A 17947-nucleotide genomic window follows, 5' to 3' on the forward strand; every position below is an offset into this window, starting at 1 on the left:
GGTTACCGCGCACGCCACCAGGGCGGTGGGGGCCTCCTGGGCTAGGCGGAATCACGCCTCGGCATCTCAAATTTGTAAGGCGGCCACCTGGTCGTCCTTACATACCTTTACAAAGTTTTACCAACTGCACTCTTTGGCATCGGCTGGTGCTGCCCTTGGGCGCAAGGTATTGCAGGCGGTTGTTCCTGTTTGACTGCTGGGCGTTTCCCCCTGGAGGTGCTGATCTTTTTCCCACCCCATGGACTGCTCTGGGACATCCCATGGTCTGTGTCCCCCAATGGAATGTGCGAGAGAAGGAGATTTTTTTTGTGAAACTCACCTGTAAAATCTTTTTCTCGTCTTTTCCATTGGGGGACACAGCTCCCACCCATTCTTGCCTGTTGCAGGAGGGGTTGGTTTAGCTCTTCGGGACTTCATGGTTAACGATCCGATGGCGGTATTCCTTCTGGTCTCTGTAGTGTTTTTTTGACTCCTACTGCTTTTGCACGCACTGGGGTCCTCTCGGTGGAGCATGGGGATATAGTAATGACCTAGGCTATACCCATGGTCTGTGTCCCCCAATTGAAAAGACGAGAAAAAGATTTTACAGGTGAGTTTCACAAAAAATCTCCTTACATATAGGTCTGAAAAGTCCAAACTATTAAAATATTTTTATAAATCTCCTATGCGGTGAACGCCGTAACAGGAAAAAAAAAAAAAAAAAACTGCACGATTCGCCATTGTTTTTAGTCCCCTTGTCCCCCCAAAAAATAGGATAGGACTGTTTGATTATGGGCCGGACGTTCCATAAAATGCGGAATGCACGCGGCTTTTTTGGTGTTTTATTTTTTTCGTGTGGAATCGAATGGTATCGAGTATCGCAATACTTTTTTATGGTATTGAAATCGAATTAAAATTTTGGTTTCGTGACAACCCTAATGAGTACAATGCAATAATGAAAAAAATTTCCCCCAAAGGTGTACATAGCCCTTAAGGATAGAATTTAGCTGTGCCACTAAGGGGTTAAAAATGCACTTGTGTCCCCTGAGTTGTGCCCCAACTAGATTTTACTTTGGGGTTGGGTTTTTCCAATTTTAATGTGACTTGAGGGGTTGAAGTAGTTGTCGTCATCCTCATCACCGCAGGTCCAGCCTCAGAAGCCACCTGCACTGGGGGACGCTGCAGCCGGCTGTACGTTTCCATTGAAGCAGTTAAAGGGGTATTCTGTTTAGATTAAGGACCCCCACCAATCTATTAGTTATCCCCTACCTAACCAGAATACCCCTTTAATAGAGGTGAAATGTAGTATCGCGTGTGGTCATTCACATGGGTTTGTTAGTGGCTCTGTCTGGTGTCCGATGAAACAAGTTGGCATACGGAACCAATAAAGATGCTGTGTCCGGTGGTCCTAATTGACGGTGTTACACATTGGGTCTGTGCTTTGTAAGTGTGCAGGACTTGCTTCAGTTAAAGCTGTGGTCCGAGTTCTGGATAGAGCATCGATATTGGATTAATTGGGGGGCGGGGGGGCCTGGCACCAGGCGACCAGAACTATAGCTCCATTCCCTCTGTAGTGGCCGTGCCAGGTTACTGCAGCTTGGCTCAGTGAGGAAGGACCCCACATATCTATATATTCATCTGAAACTGTTGCATTTTGTTTAATATGGATGTAAAAGTTGCAGTAACCAGTGTGAAACCTCTTATACGGTTATAACTGACCACACATTTCATCTCTTTCCCCATATCCAGAAAACCGCTTTGACCCACTTTCTGACCTTTCGGACATTGACTCTCGACTGCAAGCATTGCAGGATTACATGAGAAATCTGGATACACGCACCTAAGATGGCAACTCTGGAGCGGCGATGAATTTGGACAACCTGCCGGCTTCCGAGTTTTAAGATGCAGTGAAACTGGCAGCTGATTTCAGAAACGAAATGCATTATAAGTGTGGATTTTTACTCTGCTAAATTATATATAATCAGGGGGAAAAGAGAAAAGCTTTATCGGAGGCTTTTCCTTCGTGCTTCATCATTGCTGAACTGCGTCAGTGAGTGCGCAAAAGTATCCTGCAATGAGCTGTCATGTGGATGCAGAAAGGTCTCAATGATAATAGACGTAAAAACTGACATTGCAGCTCCTGTTCTATAGAAGTCTTTGTGTATATGTATTTATGTGTGAAAGGCATTCCTGAGTTGTTCGTACGTACCCCTAATGCATCAGTTGAACATTAAGGGTACGTGCACACAGCAAGAAAACTGCACATAAATGCGCACTATTAATGGTGGTTTTAGTGCGGTCTTTGGTGCGGATTCTCTGCTTCTGTTAACAACTCCATTGAAGTCTATGGGGAAAACCACTCTACAGAAGGTGCGCGATCACACGGACAATTGACGTGGGGACTTTAAAATCTGCACGGCCGGTCAATTTCCGCACAGAAGAAAGAAAAAAAAAAAGCAAAGTGTACAGGAGAATTGTCAGATCTCGTTCACTTTGCTGGTACTGTATCCGTGGAGAGAAAACGCACGTTATCCACGTTCTGTTCACATTTGCAGCACGGCTTCCATTTATATCCGAGCCCCGACAGTTAAGCCGGATCCGTTCTTAAATGGATATCCATGAACCCCAGCAGCACCCATTTGCTTGTTTTATATTTTTGATGACAAGAATAGCGTTGCAGACTGCACTACTGTTGCTATAAAAGCTGACGACCACCACGACAGCGGCTCTCAATGCAAATGTGAACAGCACCTAACCTACAGCCGTGTAATCCAGTTAAACCGAGTAGTTAAACTGGACCAGTGTTCAGCTGAGACCAGTTCAAATCTGAGCATGCACATAGCCCAAAAGAGGGAATCTTAAAGGGGGTATCCAATCCCTATAGTGACCCCTAGAATGCCTGTGCCCCTCCTCTAGAGTATACTTCCCCCCTGCACCCGCGTCCCTCTGGGTCCCTGCACGGCCGCCGCATCTCCCCATCGCTGGATGTTTCGATGCAGAGTCAGCCATGCAGGGATCCGGAGGGACACGGGTGTCCCGGGTAAGTATGCTCTAGAGGAGGGGCCTGGGGGTCATTATAGGGATTGGATAACCCCTTTAAAGGGGTTGTACTGAATTACAAAAGAATCCCTGCTTTCTTCCAAAAAGGTTTAATCCTGTCGACGGGATTTGTGTGGCATTGCAGCTCAACCCCATTTCCTTTAGGGCTCATGCACACAAACGTGTTTTTTCTTCTTTTATGCGGATGGCACACTGACCTCTTCTTTCCTTTTGGGGCCATGCACACATCCACATTTTTTTGCGAATCTGTGTGGCCGCTCCACCGATGATAGAACATGTCCTATTCTGGTCCATTTTGAGGAACAAGAATAGGATGTCTATTGATGGGAGTGAGAAGAATGCGAAATGCACAAAGAAGGAAACCAAATTTTACGGATCCGTGGATTACGGACCAAATTCCGGTCACGTGCAGGAGACCTTAATGGGGTTGAGCTCTAATACTGCGCACAACCATGGACCTCATGCACACAACTGTATTTTTGGTCCGCATCCGATATGCATTTTTTGCGGGTTGGATGCGGACCCATGCATTTCAATGGGGCCAGAAAAAATGCTGTCCACCTCCATTTGTCTGTGCCGTAGTCCCGCGAAAAAGAGAAAATGTCTGATGCCTGTTTGTTTTGCAGACCAGGATAGGGCATTTCTATTGAAGGGGAAAAGAAAATGGTGGCATACACATGGCCAGTAGGATTCCGTGTTTTACCTTAAAAAAAAAAATTAAAAAAACAACACACATGGTCGTGTGCATGAGGCCTAACATTGAAACCTCCATGGTAAATCTAAGACCTCTTTTAGTAGAGTTTCTATTCTAGTCCATTGATTTTGTCATGATCAGGTTATTCCGGCACTACACACATTGCCGTCTTGTTGCTTGCTCGTCATTGCTGCGGATACCAGGGAGGTGAATTGTACGGTGATATCTGCGGGATTGTCACCAGGCAAATATTTGCTTATGTCGCCTGAATTATTTTCTTCCCCTGCCTGAAACGGATTAGTCGTACATTGTACACATTTCCCATTGTACAGCCTAGATAAAATGAGGGAGTGCTAGGAAGGGCTTCTCTGCTGATCATCCTGGTTTTTATGTTTTGGTGGGTGGACGGGAAGGTTTTTTTTTATTTTTTAATGTGAAAGATTTTATTTATTTGACTTGAATTTTAATGTTCTGAATGTGAGTTGAAATATTTGGTTTTAAAAATATATTTGTATATAATCCAAAGTACTTTGTTGTCTTCATTTTTTTTTTTTGCAAAGGGGCGGCACATTTTCAAGCAGAGTTTCCACACAGATTTTTGCTCAGGTTTCTTTCCGTAACACACCACTACCCTTGTGTTACTTGTGGATTTTGATGCACTAAAAATCGATAGGCTGCAGATTTCAAAACCCGCACGGGCGGGTCAATCTCTGCATGGAAAATATATGTCAGATCTCATTCACTTTGCTGCAGTTTTCAGTGCGGGAAAAAACACCTGTAATACGCAACGTGTGCGGGGTAGCCTAAGGCCTCTTTGACACGAACAATACGGATTGTGTCAGGAACTGTTTGGTGAAAAACGGATGGTTTTGCACGCAAGTTCAGTGTGTGTGTGTGTGTGTGTGTGTGTGTGTGTGTGTGAAAAAAAACTGAAGAATAACAATCTACATCTCCTGCGACCTTTGGCGAAAAACACTGAGGGACATTTATCAAGGCCTACACACCACAATTGTTTCCTAAAAAAAGTGGCACATTCCGGCGCATGGCATGTGTGCACCATAATTTGCGACTTTTTGAGGTTCTCGTAATTTTTTTGAAGTGCAGAGAAAAAGGGGGCGTGACTTAGCAGAAGGGGGCACCACCGCTGCATTTACTATGACTTTCACCAGGCGGAAGTTACAGTTGAAGTCTACACCAGCCTGTAGCAAGGATGCGCCTGATTTGTTAAGAGGCTTCTGCCTCTTGAAGGGGTTTTCCAGGCTTCTAATATTGATGACCTATCCTCCCAGGATAGGTCATCACTATCAGATCGGCTGTATGAAGGGAAGGCGCGCGCAGTGTCTCTTACTCCATGCTGCCACTATGGCAAAGACTATCTGATATTGATGACCTATCCTGAGGTCATCAAAATCAGGCGCATCTCGCTCCAGCGCAGGGAGATCAGGACTGATGGATGGATCCAAATAGTAGTGTAGAAGCAGCACTGTGCGGTCTCAGGATAATGCGTCTATGTCAATGCAGCAGCCTAACCGTAGGCCCTTGATCCATCAGGCCAAATCGTATACGTGTAGAAAAGAAGATGGCTTCGGCAGCATTCCGCAATATCAAAAATACTTTAATCGTACCTCCAGACACAGATGGCAACGAACGTTTCGACTGTGTAACAGTCTTTGTCAAGCCTAATGACACAAAATCTGATAGGCATATATATACCCCCCTCATATAAAATACACACCCCGTTACATCATTAGTGCAGATCACTACACAATAGGATACACATGTTCATACTTTAACTCACAGCTAACGACATGTCCAACGAACTCGTGTAGTTCTCCTCGGCGTTCCCTTATCTGTAATGCGCAGTCGCGTCTCAACCCATCTAAAACCCGGAAGTATCATACGTCGCCATGGCGCCCGGAGGCGCACGTGTCTCTAGCCAATGAGCTGCCAGAGGGCCTCACTGACGTCACAGACTGCGCGTCAACCTCGTAACACTCACCCAAGAGCGCACATCCGTGCGTCGATGGCGTGGGTCACATGAGGTACGCAGCCAGTAACAACATCGCGCAGGTACCGGCGCCATGACAACGAAGACGCCACGATCCACGCTGCTTACTGTGGAGTAAATATGTGCTATCCGTATCCAAAATGAACTGGTTTGTGCAACATATAGACAACACAGATAATAGCCCGATTACAGAGGGACATCAAGCCGGACTGTACATATTCATGATCATAACAGGTATAGGGCAAAAACATATCATAGCAAGTACAGATAGCAATACTAACAGTGTATCCCATGTATACTTCACATATGGATCATCATCATAGCACTTTGACATATAAATTTGGGGACCAATCCCCCGGTGGATGCGCTACATATAGGTTAAAATCATAATGTCCCTATACTAAGAGGACAAAACAATGACACACATCAATCGATGGATGAGACATTGAACTCTAGATTCAAACCAAAGGGTTGAAGGGACCTAAGGGTATGGATCCATTTAAGTTCCTTTTTCCTCAGGATTCCCTTCCTGTCCCCACCCCTTCTCAAATATCCCACGCTATCAATAGCCCGAAATCTCAATTGATTGATAGAATGTTTGCAATCAATGAAGTGTTTGGCAACCGGTTTGTCGAGTGCACCTGTTCTTATTGTACTTTTATGTTTATTAATTCTTTCCCTCAATTCCATCGTAGTCTCCCCCACATAGATCAAGCTACATGGGCACTGTATCATGTAAACCACATCTGTGGACTTACATGTATAGTGACCCTTGATTTTGAACCGTTTACCACTATAGGGATGTGTAAAACCGTCGCCTTTCATGATGCCACCACAGTTGCAACAGGAAAGGCAAGGGAAATTACCATTCCTCATTGGTGCTAGTCTTTTCTGTCTTTCGATGTCCTTACCCCCTATATCCGCTTTCACCAATCTATCCCGTAGGTTGGGGCTCCGTTTGTATGCCATCATTGGGGGAACTGAAAATTCAGTGACTGTAGGCAATCCTTTCTGCAGGATCTGCCATTCCTGACGTAGGATGGTGGCTATATTGCCGCTATCACTCCCAAAGATGGATACAAATGGAATTCGGGGGGTCTCATGTTTCTGTGGTTTCTTTACCAAAGTGGAACAACGTTCCATAGATGTAATCCTATGCTTGGTACGGTTAATCAATTTGGTGGGATAACCTCTCTTACTAAACTTATCGCACATCTCATCAACTCTGAATTCAAAGAGGGTGTCATCTGATACGATGCGACGTACTCTAAGTAATTGACTCCACGGAAGGGAGCTTACCATATTCTGAGGGTGACTACTGTCATACATTAACAAGGTGTTCTTGTCTGTAGGTTTTTGGAAGAGATCAGTACAGATCCTTCCATTGAGCACCTGAACTCGGACGTCAAGGAACTGCAGCTCACGGGCAGAATGCATCACGGTGAACTGCAGGTCCCGGACCCCAGAGTTCAGGTGCGCATGGAACTCATCCAACTCGGGCACAGTCCCCGTCCAAATCAAGAAAATGTCGTCGATGTAGCGCCACCAGCACAGGACTCTCTCAAAAAATGTGGAGTGATACACCAGCCGATCCTCCACCTCCGCCATGAAGATGTTTGCGTAGGTGGGGGCCACATTGGACCCCATCGCCACACCCCGCTTTTGCTGGTAGAAGGTGTCCCCGAAGAGAAAATAATTCCTCCTCAGGACCACCTCCAGGAGGGCGAGGATCAGCCGGCGCGCCCCAGGAGAGAGCCCTGTGCCGGCCAGGGCCACATCGACGACATTTAGACCATAAGAGTGATCAATGGATGTATACAGGGATACAACATCAAAACTCACAAGCAAAAACTCCGCCGGCAAATCAAGTGAATTCAGCTTTGTCAAGAAATGGCCAGTATCACTGATATAGGAGGGAGCCGTGGTCGCGTGGATCCGCAACACTTTGTCCAAAAAGATGGATACAGGATTAAAGATGGAACCCCTGCCCGACACTATAGGTCGGCCAGGGGGATCCACAAGACTCTTGTGGATCTTTGGTAATACATATATCACAGGGGTGATCGGATGGCTCACCCGCAGAAAGCTGTTTAGTTCATCGTCAATGACTCCTTGACTAAGAGCCTCATCCAATAACACCCCTATGATATCTGCTATGTCCCACCTCGGATCCTTGCCCAACATCTCATAGACATTAATATCTCCTACCTGTCTTTTGATCTCGTCAATATATTTACAGGTGTCCATCACGACCACGGCGCCCCCCTTGTCAGCTGGCTTGATCGTCAATTGCTTGTTGTGTTCCAGTTCAAGAACAGCCCGCCTCTCATCTTGAGATAGGTTCTTGATTTGGACGGGGACTGTGCCCGAGTTGGATGAGTTCCATGCGCACCTGAACTCTGGGGTCCGGGACCTGCAGTTCACCGTGATGCATTCTGCCCGTGAGCTGCAGTTCCTTGACGTCCGAGTTCAGGTGCTCAATGGAAGGATCTGTACTGATCTCTTCCAAAAACCTACAGACAAGAACACCTTGTTAATGTATGACAGTAGTCACCCTCAGAATATGGTAAGCTCCCTTCCGTGGAGTCAATTACTTAGAGTACGTCGCATCGTATCAGATGACACCCTCTTTGAATTCAGAGTTGATGAGATGTGCGATAAGTTTAGTAAGAGAGGTTATCCCACCAAATTGATTAACCGTACCAAGCATAGGATTACATCTATGGAACGTTGTTCCACTTTGGTAAAGAAACCACAGAAACATGAGACCCCCCGAATTCCATTTGTATCCATCTTTGGGAGTGATAGCGGCAATATAGCCACCATCCTACGTCAGGAATGGCAGATCCTGCAGAAAGGATTGCCTACAGTCACTGAATTTTCAGTTCCCCCAATGATGGCATACAAACGGAGCCCCAACCTACGGGATAGATTGGTGAAAGCGGATATAGGGGGTAAGGACATCGAAAGACAGAAAAGACTAGCACCAATGAGGAATGGTAATTTCCCTTGCCTTTCCTGTTGCAACTGTGGTGGCATCATGAAAGGCGACGGTTTTACACATCCCTATAGTGGTAAACGGTTCAAAATCAAGGGTCACTATACATGTAAGTCCACAGATGTGGTTTACATGATACAGTGCCCATGTAGCTTGATCTATGTGGGGGAGACTACGATGGAATTGAGGGAAAGAATTAATAAACATAAAAGTACAATAAGAACAGGTGCACTCGACAAACCGGTTGCCAAACACTTCATTGATTGCAAACATTCTATCAATCAATTGAGATTTCGGGCTATTGATAGCGTGGGATATTTGAGAAGGGGTGGGGACAGGAAGGGAATCCTGAGGAAAAAGGAACTTAAATGGATCCATACCCTTAGGTCCCTTCAACCCTTTGGTTTGAATCTAGAGTTCAATGTCTCATCCATCGATTGATGTGTGTCATTGTTTTGTCCTCTTAGTATAGGGACATTATGATTTTAACCTATATGTAGCGCATCCACCGGGGGATTGGTCCCCAAATTTATATGTCAAAGTGCTATGATGATGATCCATATGTGAAGTATACATGGGATACACTGTTAGTATTGCTATCTGTACTTGCTATGATATGTTTTTGCCCTATACCTGTTATGATCATGAATATGTACAGTCCGGCTTGATGTCCCTCTGTAATCGGGCTATTATCTGTGTTGTCTATATGTTGCACAAACCAGTTCATTTTGGATACGGATAGCACATATTTACTCCACAGTAAGCAGCGTGGATCGTGGCGTCTTCGTTGTCATGGCGCCGGTACCTGCGCGATGTTGTTACTGGCTGCGTACCTCATGTGACCCACGCCATCGACGCACGGATGTGCGCTCTTGGGTGAGTGTTACGAGGTTGACGCGCAGTCTGTGACGTCAGTGAGGCCCTCTGGCAGCTCATTGGCTAGAGACACGTGCGCCTCCGGGCGCCATGGCGACGTATGATACTTCCGGGTTTTAGATGGGTTGAGACGCGACTGCGCATTACAGATAAGGGAACGCCGAGGAGAACTACACGAGTTCGTTGGACATGTCGTTAGCTGTGAGTTAAAGTATGAACATGTGTATCCTATTGTGTAGTGATCTGCACTAATGATGTAACGGGGTGTGTATTTTATATGAGGGGGGTATATATATGCCTATCAGATTTTGTGTCATTAGGCTTGACAAAGACTGTTACACAGTCGAAACGTTCGTTGCCATCTGTGTCTGGAGGTACGATTAAAGTATTTTTGATATTGCGGAATGCTGCCGAAGCCATCTTCTTTTCTACATGATGGATGGATCCGTCAGTCTTGATATATCTCCCCCATTGTATCTGGATGCCTTCCGTTTTTCATGCAAGCTCCAAGCTTCATTTCTATGGAGCCCGGGCTGTGTGAAAAACACGCAATGTAGAACATAGGCATAAGAAGTATCTAATGGGGTACAAACCACTATGGGAATGAAGTAGCGTCACCGATAATTCCTCTTCAGCCAGCCGCGCAGCCTTGTGTTTCTCCATAGTTACATCCTGACCATACACAAAACGATAGTTTTGCAAAATTGCTTGAATTTTTTTTTCTTAATTTTTTGCTGCAATCAGTCGGTTCTAGAAGAGGAGACGATGAGGTTTACAAACCCCTTTACGGTGGCGCATTGACTCTGAGGTTTTTCTTATATGTTCAAGATCCAACCTGCAGCACCGGCTTTCCGTGAACCGATGACAGATTTGTTACGCTATCTCGTTCTGGCATCTGACAATTTAAATGCAGATTTCTCTCTGTTGAAACCACAGCGAGAGAACAGGTGAACGTTCTGCAGGAGTCGGGCGGATACTCTGCAGAGCTTTCTGGATAGATCACGGTTATATATAGAAATCCCACAAGTATTTCCGATGAGCTGTCTGGATAAGCGACCCTTTGCTAGGACCAAATGCCCATCGTTGCCTACGGCGCGGTAGAGATCCGTCAGCTGGATGACGCTCATTCCAACATTCACAAATGACTGTGCTGAACCGTCTTCGTATTGCATGGGGCTAAGTTTAATTCGGTTCCCTGGCACGCTGCCAGTTCTCTGTGGGCATGGCGCTGATTCTGGCAAGGGCTTAATCATTTACTTTGGAGCCTTTGCAAGTTGTCTGCTCTGCCAGTTTTTTGTTGTTTTTTTTTTTTGCATAACTTGAGCCAATAGGCTCATGTTGGACGGCATGTCGGCAAGGGTTAAACGTTCCGCCAGCTGTGTCTGCAGCGTCCAGAGTTGGTGCCTGCCTGGCAGGGAGGGTTAAACGATGTGCGCTGATCTGCACTATGTTTGGTTACATTCCTGTGCAGAGAGTTTTTCGGATGTTTATATTTAGAGCGCGTGGAACTTATGAATAGGGAGCGAGAGATGGAAAGAATGAGATTTCTATCTATATCTGCACATCTATCTGCCTGCTATGGTTTCACAACAGCTGCTGCACCTCCCTTTACAGCTCCTGTACCGCTGCACCGGGGGGCAGGTAGAGGCGCACCTGAGATCGCAGTGCAGCGCATCTAGTCTCGTCAGCCTACAAGCTAGTGTTTCCTGGTATCAGCCAACCTGTTCGTCAGTGGATTTACTGTCCGACTCCGGTGATCCCAGCCTTGTCTCCCACATCTCGGAACATTTTATAAGTTACAGACTTTAGGTTTAATGGGCTTTTAAAGAGAGAGCGATAAGCGTTTTCCATGTTGGCACATTTATGAAGGTGTATAGAAGTAAGATTTAAGAGGTGAAGGCAGAGTATAGGGAATGTAAACTAAGGAGGGGAGGTATGGAACGGGGTGCACTTGTAAGGACTGATGAAAAGCAAATCAGCATTCCTTTTTTATCAGGAAAAATATGGCCCTCAAACTGACCTTTTAAAAGGCTTTTCTAAAAAAATATTTTTTTTAACTGATTACCTCTGATTGGTGGAGAGTCCAACACCCGGGGGCGCCCACCAATCGGCTGTTTGTTTCTCTGAGCGCCACTACCCTTTCAGGCCTCATGCACACGACCGTATTTTGTTTCCGTGTCCGTTCCGTTTTTTTTTTGCGGATAGGATGCACCGTGTGCTGTCCGCATCAGTATGTCCGTTCCGTTGCTCCGCAAAAAAAATAGGTCATGTCCTATTTTTTTCTAGTTTGCGGACAAGGATAGGCATTATTACAATGGATCCGCAAAAAAAAAAAGGATGCCATACGGAAAGTCATCCTTTTTTTTTGCGGACCGCAAAACACATACGGTCGTGTGCATGTAGCCTTACACAGCGCTGTGCTTGGTATCACGCTCAGTCCCTTTCACTTCTACGGAGCTGAGCTGCACTTAGGCCATGTAACAGATGACTGTGACTTCACATGGCCTAGGCTAAGGCTACTTTCACACCTGCGTTAGGTGCGGATCCGTCTTGTATCTGCACAGACGGATCCGCGCCTATAAATGCAAACGCTTGTATCCGTTCAGAACGGATCCGTTTGCATTATTCTTTTTAAAAAAAAGTCCAAGTCAAAACGGATCTGTTTTGACTTACATTGAAAGTCAATGGGGGACGGATCCGTTTTCAATTGCACCATATTGTGTCAGTGAAAACGGATCCGTCCCCATTGACTTACATTGTAAGTCAGGATGGATCCGTTTGGCTCCGCACGGCCAGGCTGCAAGCAGCGTTTTGGTGTCCGCCTCCAGAGCGGAATGGCGACTGAACGGAGCCAAACTGATGCATTCTGAACGGATCCTTATCCATTCAGAATGCATTGGGGCTGAACTGATCCGTTTTGAATCGTTTGTGAGATCCCTGAAACGGATCTCGCAAACGGAATTCAAAACGCCAGTGTGAAAGTAGCCTAAGCTGTGAGAAGGCCGTGGTGCTGCTGCCTTCTCAAACAGCCGATCAGCAGGGATCCCGGGGATCTCCATCGATCAGATACTGATGACCTATAGGACATCAGTTAAAAAAAAAAACCTTTAAGGCCCCTTTTCACACAAGCGAGTTTTCAGTACAGGTGCAAAGTATGAATTGAACGCATTGCACCCGCACTGAATCCTGACCCATTCATTTCTGGTTTTCACTCATCGTTTCTGCGTTACATGAAAATCGCAGCATGCTCTATATTGTGCGTTTTTTCACGCCGCTCTGGTTCCATAAAAGTCAAAGGCGCCTCGGTTGTATCAGCATACAATGCCAGGAGATGTAGATTGTTATTCTTCAGCTTTTTTTCAAGCATGTAAAAAAAACTCATCAAAAACTGATTGCACCTGCGCAGGAAAAAACTGACACTCTGAATGCACTCGCCGGCAAAACTGACTGAATTTGTGTATAAAACCATCAGTTTTTTTTCCTGAACAGACCATGGGAGAATCCGTAACTCTCGTGTGAAAGAGGCCTAAAGGTGTCTAAACATCTCTCAAAATAAAAAAAAATATACATATAAAAAAATGTCAGCTTCAGATAATGGGAGTGTGAACTATTCCTCAGGGACATGCAAAGACCCGGAACACACAGAATGGAAATAGGTCAAGAATTAAAAGGGAAACTGATGGCATGAATATTGTATTGGGAGAAATAAGTGCATAAAAATGGGCTCTCCAAGACTAGGATTCCTTATTGATCTTGTCAGGCAGGGTTAAAACCCTTCACTTGTCACCAGCACACTGCTTCCGATGCGGAGCTCCCTTCTCTGCTTCTGGTCCCCGTTGGACCAGAAGTGTGAGATGCTGTCTACAGGCTGACGGCCTCAGTGGGGACACGTGCAGGTAAAGCATATGAATGCTGAGACCATGGATCTTTGACAGCGGTGACCTGTAGATGGCACATCAGACTTCCAACCCAGCGGGGACCAGAATCGTAGGACAAGGGAGCTTGGTGCTGAAGGTGGAGCGCTGCGCTGGATGTCTCTTTTTAGTTTATTTTTTAAAAATCCCTTCACCTTGCCTGGCAGTATTCATGTGGTGGAAATTTGGAGGGGATTTTATCAAATCTACTATGCCAGTTTTGTGGCATAAAAATTGGCGCAAGTGATGCCCACCTGTAACATTTGGTGAGCCTCACCACTGTTGGGGCTCATGCACATGAGCGTGTGTGCCCCATGGCCATGCTGAGGACCCCAAAAAGCGGTCCGCAATGCACGGGCATCGGCTGGGTGCACGCTGTTTGTGGAAGCGGACCCAACGACTTGAATGGATCTGCGATCTGCAATATACGGTCCGCACTGCAAAAAGATAGAACGTGTTCTATTTTTTTGTGGTGCGGAGCAATGGCGTACATAGAGAAGTAAGGGCCCCATAGCAAGGCTCAAACCAGGCCCCCCACACAGGACAGAAGGGTTTCTGCAATTTTTCCACTGCCTCATTTGCTAAAAGTTGTTCCTTTAGAAGGTAGAGTCCTGACCAAGTTTTCACCCCCAGTAGAAGAGGAGATGATCCCAACTAAGACTGGGCCCCCTCTTGCTCTGGGCCCCATAGCAATCATACGCACTGTGCCCTTTTATTGCGGACCCGCTATATAGGCGCTTACACTCATGTGCATGAGCCCTTAGAAGTGGTGTGAAAAGTAGTCAGGATTTCAGATTAGAACACCTTTAATGTCTCCTGCACATGACCGTTCCGTTTTTTGCGGTCTGCAAATTGCAGATCCGCAAAACATGTCAGCCGGCCATGTGCCTTCCGCAATTTGCGGAACGGAACAGGCGGCCCATTGTAGAAATGCCTATTCTTGTCCGCAAAACGGACAAGAATAGGACATGTTATATTTTTTTTGCAGAGTCACGGAACGAAGCAACGGAATGCTGTCCACATCCTTTGCGGCCCCATTGAAGTGAATGGGTCCGCACCCGAGCCGCAAAAACTGCGGCTCGGATGCGGACCAGAACAACAGTCGTGTGCATGAGGCCTAAGTCTAATTTATGATGTGCGACTTTTTAAAAAGTGGGGAAAAATTTGCATCTCCAAGCCAGGCAATCCCCTGGTATACTTTTACAGACACAGGCGTGCACCACATTGCATTTGTAAATTTGGCGCTACTTCAAAAAGCGAAGAAAGACTTAAAACTAACACCAAAATCACTGGAAATGATAAAATCCCCTTCCAAGCTTTTAGTGTCAAAAGCTGCCTAAAAGAAACTAGCTGACCTGTTACATGGGCACTTGGCAGCTGAAGACATCTGTGTTGGTTCCGTGTTCATATGTGCCCACATTGCTGAGAAAAATACTGTATTAATATATGCAAATGAGCCTTCTAGGAGCAACGGGGGCGTTACCATTACACCTGGAGGCTCTACTCTCTCTGCAACTGTCGCATCCTGTGCACTTTGATTGACAGAACCAGGTATGATGATGTCTTCACTGCCTGGCCCTGTCAATCAAAGTGCAGAGAGTGCGGCAGTTTTAGAGAGAGCTGAGCCTCTAGGTGTAATGGGAACGCCCCCGTTGCTCCTAGAGGCTCATTTGCATATATTAAAGCATAATTTTTCTCAGCAATGCAGACACATATGAACATGGGACCAACACAGATGCCTTCAGCTGCCAAGCGCACATGTAACAGGTCAGTCAGTGCCATAGGTACAAATCTGCTGACAGATGCCTTTTAAAAACTTGCAGCTAATTGCTGGGAGACATTTTGTGATTAGCTTATTGTTAAGAGAGAGTTCACAGTGGAGAGCACCTTCAAGAAAATGGCAAAAGGAAAGTCAGAGGGGGGACCAAAGGGATCAAATCTGAAGCAGAAAGTTCTAAGAGCAGATGGAGAACATCAGGTCTGTGATAAGATGCAACAAGAAGAAGGGAATGAAGGATAAGGAGAAGGATGCAGCAGCGAGAGAAGACTGGAGAATAGATGACTAGAAAAACCTGATTGGGCATGACAGAAACGAACTTGAGAGAGAATGAGTCTGACTTCGAGAAAAAGAAGTGAGTAATTCAAGCTTGTAGGAGTTAAAGGGACAAGGGAGGTGGAGAAGGGGGGGTTGGATAGTGACAGGAAGGAGGGAGAAAAAGGGTGGGACAGAAAACAGAATCTAGAGGATAGGGAGAGAGAAGCGGAGAATGAGGATCGCCAAGTAAAGGAATAAGGTGGGAGAGAACCTGCTAGATCAGAAGAGCAGCAAAGGGCAGGGGGTGTGAAGTTTCAGATGCAGAACTCGCAAGAACTTACTACATTGCATTGCCCAAGAAGTTCATAATGCTTGCCGCTAAAGCTAAGAAAAAGTATTAGCTTGTAGCCATGAGAAGAAGTTAGATTGTCTATTAGCATTCTTCAGAGATAGAAGACGACGTACAGGAACTAAAGTCCATCATTCTCCAGGTTAGAAGTTCATATAGCACGTTGATTATGGTTTCTTATAATATTTAGCCAGATCTGTAGAATTCATGGGCACAAGAAGAGCCGTCAGCAGCTGTGACATGGACAGGTGGCCGTGAACATCGAGTAACCCCACTCACAGGATGGAGCATACACTCCTGCCACCAGCTCTCCTGAGTCTAGATGCTCTACTGGACCTCCTGCTCTGCGTGTGTCACGAGTTGGTCACATCGCCATTGGTCAGTGAGACCCATATAGCAGATTTTCTACACTGGGGTGAGTGCCTTCTATTATTTGTGTTTACGTTTTTAGGCCGTAGCGTTGTCGACAATAAAAAAAAAAAAATGCCGAAGTTGACTTGCGAATTGTGATTTCAAGTTGTTGGGAATTATGAATCACATGGCTTCACTCATTTTTGTATTCATATGAAATAAAAGATCGTAGACGTGTAATCATTTTTCGGAATGTTCTTTTAGACTGAAAGCTGTTTTGTAACCTATTTCAATAGTGTCCAGATCTATACGGTATATTATATGTACTGTAGGTGTTTATGCTCACACTAGTCTGACTGGAAGGGTTGGTTCACAACACAGGGAGTGCCAGTGTCTGCAGCAGAACGCCCTGTAATTATAGATACATATCTGGCTGCTCTACGGATTGACACAATCAGAGCTCCTTCCTAACGTAGAAGGGTAACAGCCAGGTTTATGTGACCGTACTGCTAAAGTTTAGGTTTCTTGGTCTGGCACACCTTCCACAGGGGAGAAGAAACAGAGGGTGGTCTACATGTTCTTAATGTTGGCACAATTAGACGGTACTTTGGAGCGTTCTTCTAGTTCTTTATGCCAAAAGCCTCCTGGGAGTTGATCCCTATGCTATGACAGTAGGCCAAAGAATGCAAAAGAGTACCTCCACCTGCCAGCGAATACACCTACTAGGAGTCTTCTCTCCACTTGTAGACCGATTTGGACGAATGAAACGGCATGTTCCTCATTGCAGATCGACAATGACGGGAGTTTTCCTCATGAGTAAACCCATCTCCTTGTAAGAGATGAGAGATTAATGGCTTGCTCCCCGACTCCCTATTCTGGGAACTATATAAACTGATAGATCCTCAGATAGAGGTGACCATGCCGTCTCGGTCTCCAAGGGAGTGGGAATGAGTTAATTCCCCAGACGGGGAGGTAACACTATTACATTAACCATATGTGGAGTCTGTAAGAGCACCGACTGACACAGGCCATATAAGGAAGAGGTCTTACATTTCTCCCCCCTGGACTAAGTGCTCATACCGCTGTCCCCACACCCAGTGGTCCCTTATCCCTCCCCGGGCATATTGCACTTATTGCCCCTTTCCCCGATCCGATCAATAACTGCATCCCTGACTCCAATTATTAATATTTTACACTAGCTCCATGAGGACCACCATCTGGCATTACTGCACCAGGCTTGGTTACATGCACTCTCTATCTTTAGACATGTATTGTTATCTCAGCTTGTCATGAACTCCTAAGTAGGTTCATGGCCTAGACCACTCTGATCCTCCACTTAATTTACTGGTTGTACCTCTTGACATTTGACATTGACCTCAGTATGCAAGAAGTAAGAAAAGGCTAGTCCTGTTCATGTGGTTGGGTGGTCTACTGTGGACATTCGGTGGTCAAGCTAACCGGTGGTCAGGATCTGAGCACTTGTCTGTCACATTAGGATCAGGGTTACACTGTGATAACATTTCAAGATCATTAGCACAAGCAAAGTGTAAATGGGTTGAAATGCTAATTCTCAAGACTGATCTCTTCTTAAGGCATGGTCTTGAGATGCGTCAAAAGCTTTACATAGAAACTTATTTTGCCCCAAGCTTAAAATAATGGTTTAATCATGGTATTTAAGGCTTT

The 17947-nt window shown here is 45.7% G+C and overlaps 2 protein-coding genes across 6 annotated transcripts in view; both read left to right on the plus strand.

Annotated features, from left to right (window-relative positions):
* Nucleotides 1–3744, plus strand: part of CCDC61 (coiled-coil domain containing 61) — a 45607-nt gene extending 41863 nt beyond the window's left edge. Inside the window, exon 14 of the mRNA XM_040442415.1 lies at nucleotides 1729–3744. Within this exon, the coding sequence (XP_040298349.1) occupies nucleotides 1729–1823 (95 nt within the window). The 3' untranslated portion in view covers nucleotides 1824–3744. The remainder of the gene's footprint in view (nucleotides 1–1728) is intronic.
* Nucleotides 3745–15530: 11786 nt separating this feature from the next.
* DMPK (DM1 protein kinase) overlaps nucleotides 15531–17947 on the plus strand; it is a 33324-nt gene continuing 30907 nt past the window's right edge. For 4 of the 5 annotated variants that reach the window (XR_005780745.1, XR_005780744.1, XM_040442417.1 and 1 more), the window contains exon 1: nucleotides 15786–16328. Coding sequence is in view for 3 of the 5 variants with exons in the window: in XM_040442417.1 (XP_040298351.1) it covers nucleotides 16196–16328 (133 nt within the window). In the remaining 2 variants the exon portion in view is untranslated. Of the gene's footprint in view, nucleotides 15662–15785; nucleotides 16329–17947 lie in introns of those variants that run through there. The other variant, XM_040442416.1, reaches the window with a different exon arrangement.

The sequence above is a fragment of the Bufo bufo genome, chromosome 8, assembly GCF_905171765.1.
Source record: "Bufo bufo chromosome 8, aBufBuf1.1, whole genome shotgun sequence".
NCBI classification, from domain to species: Eukaryota; Metazoa; Chordata; class Amphibia; order Anura; family Bufonidae; genus Bufo; species Bufo bufo.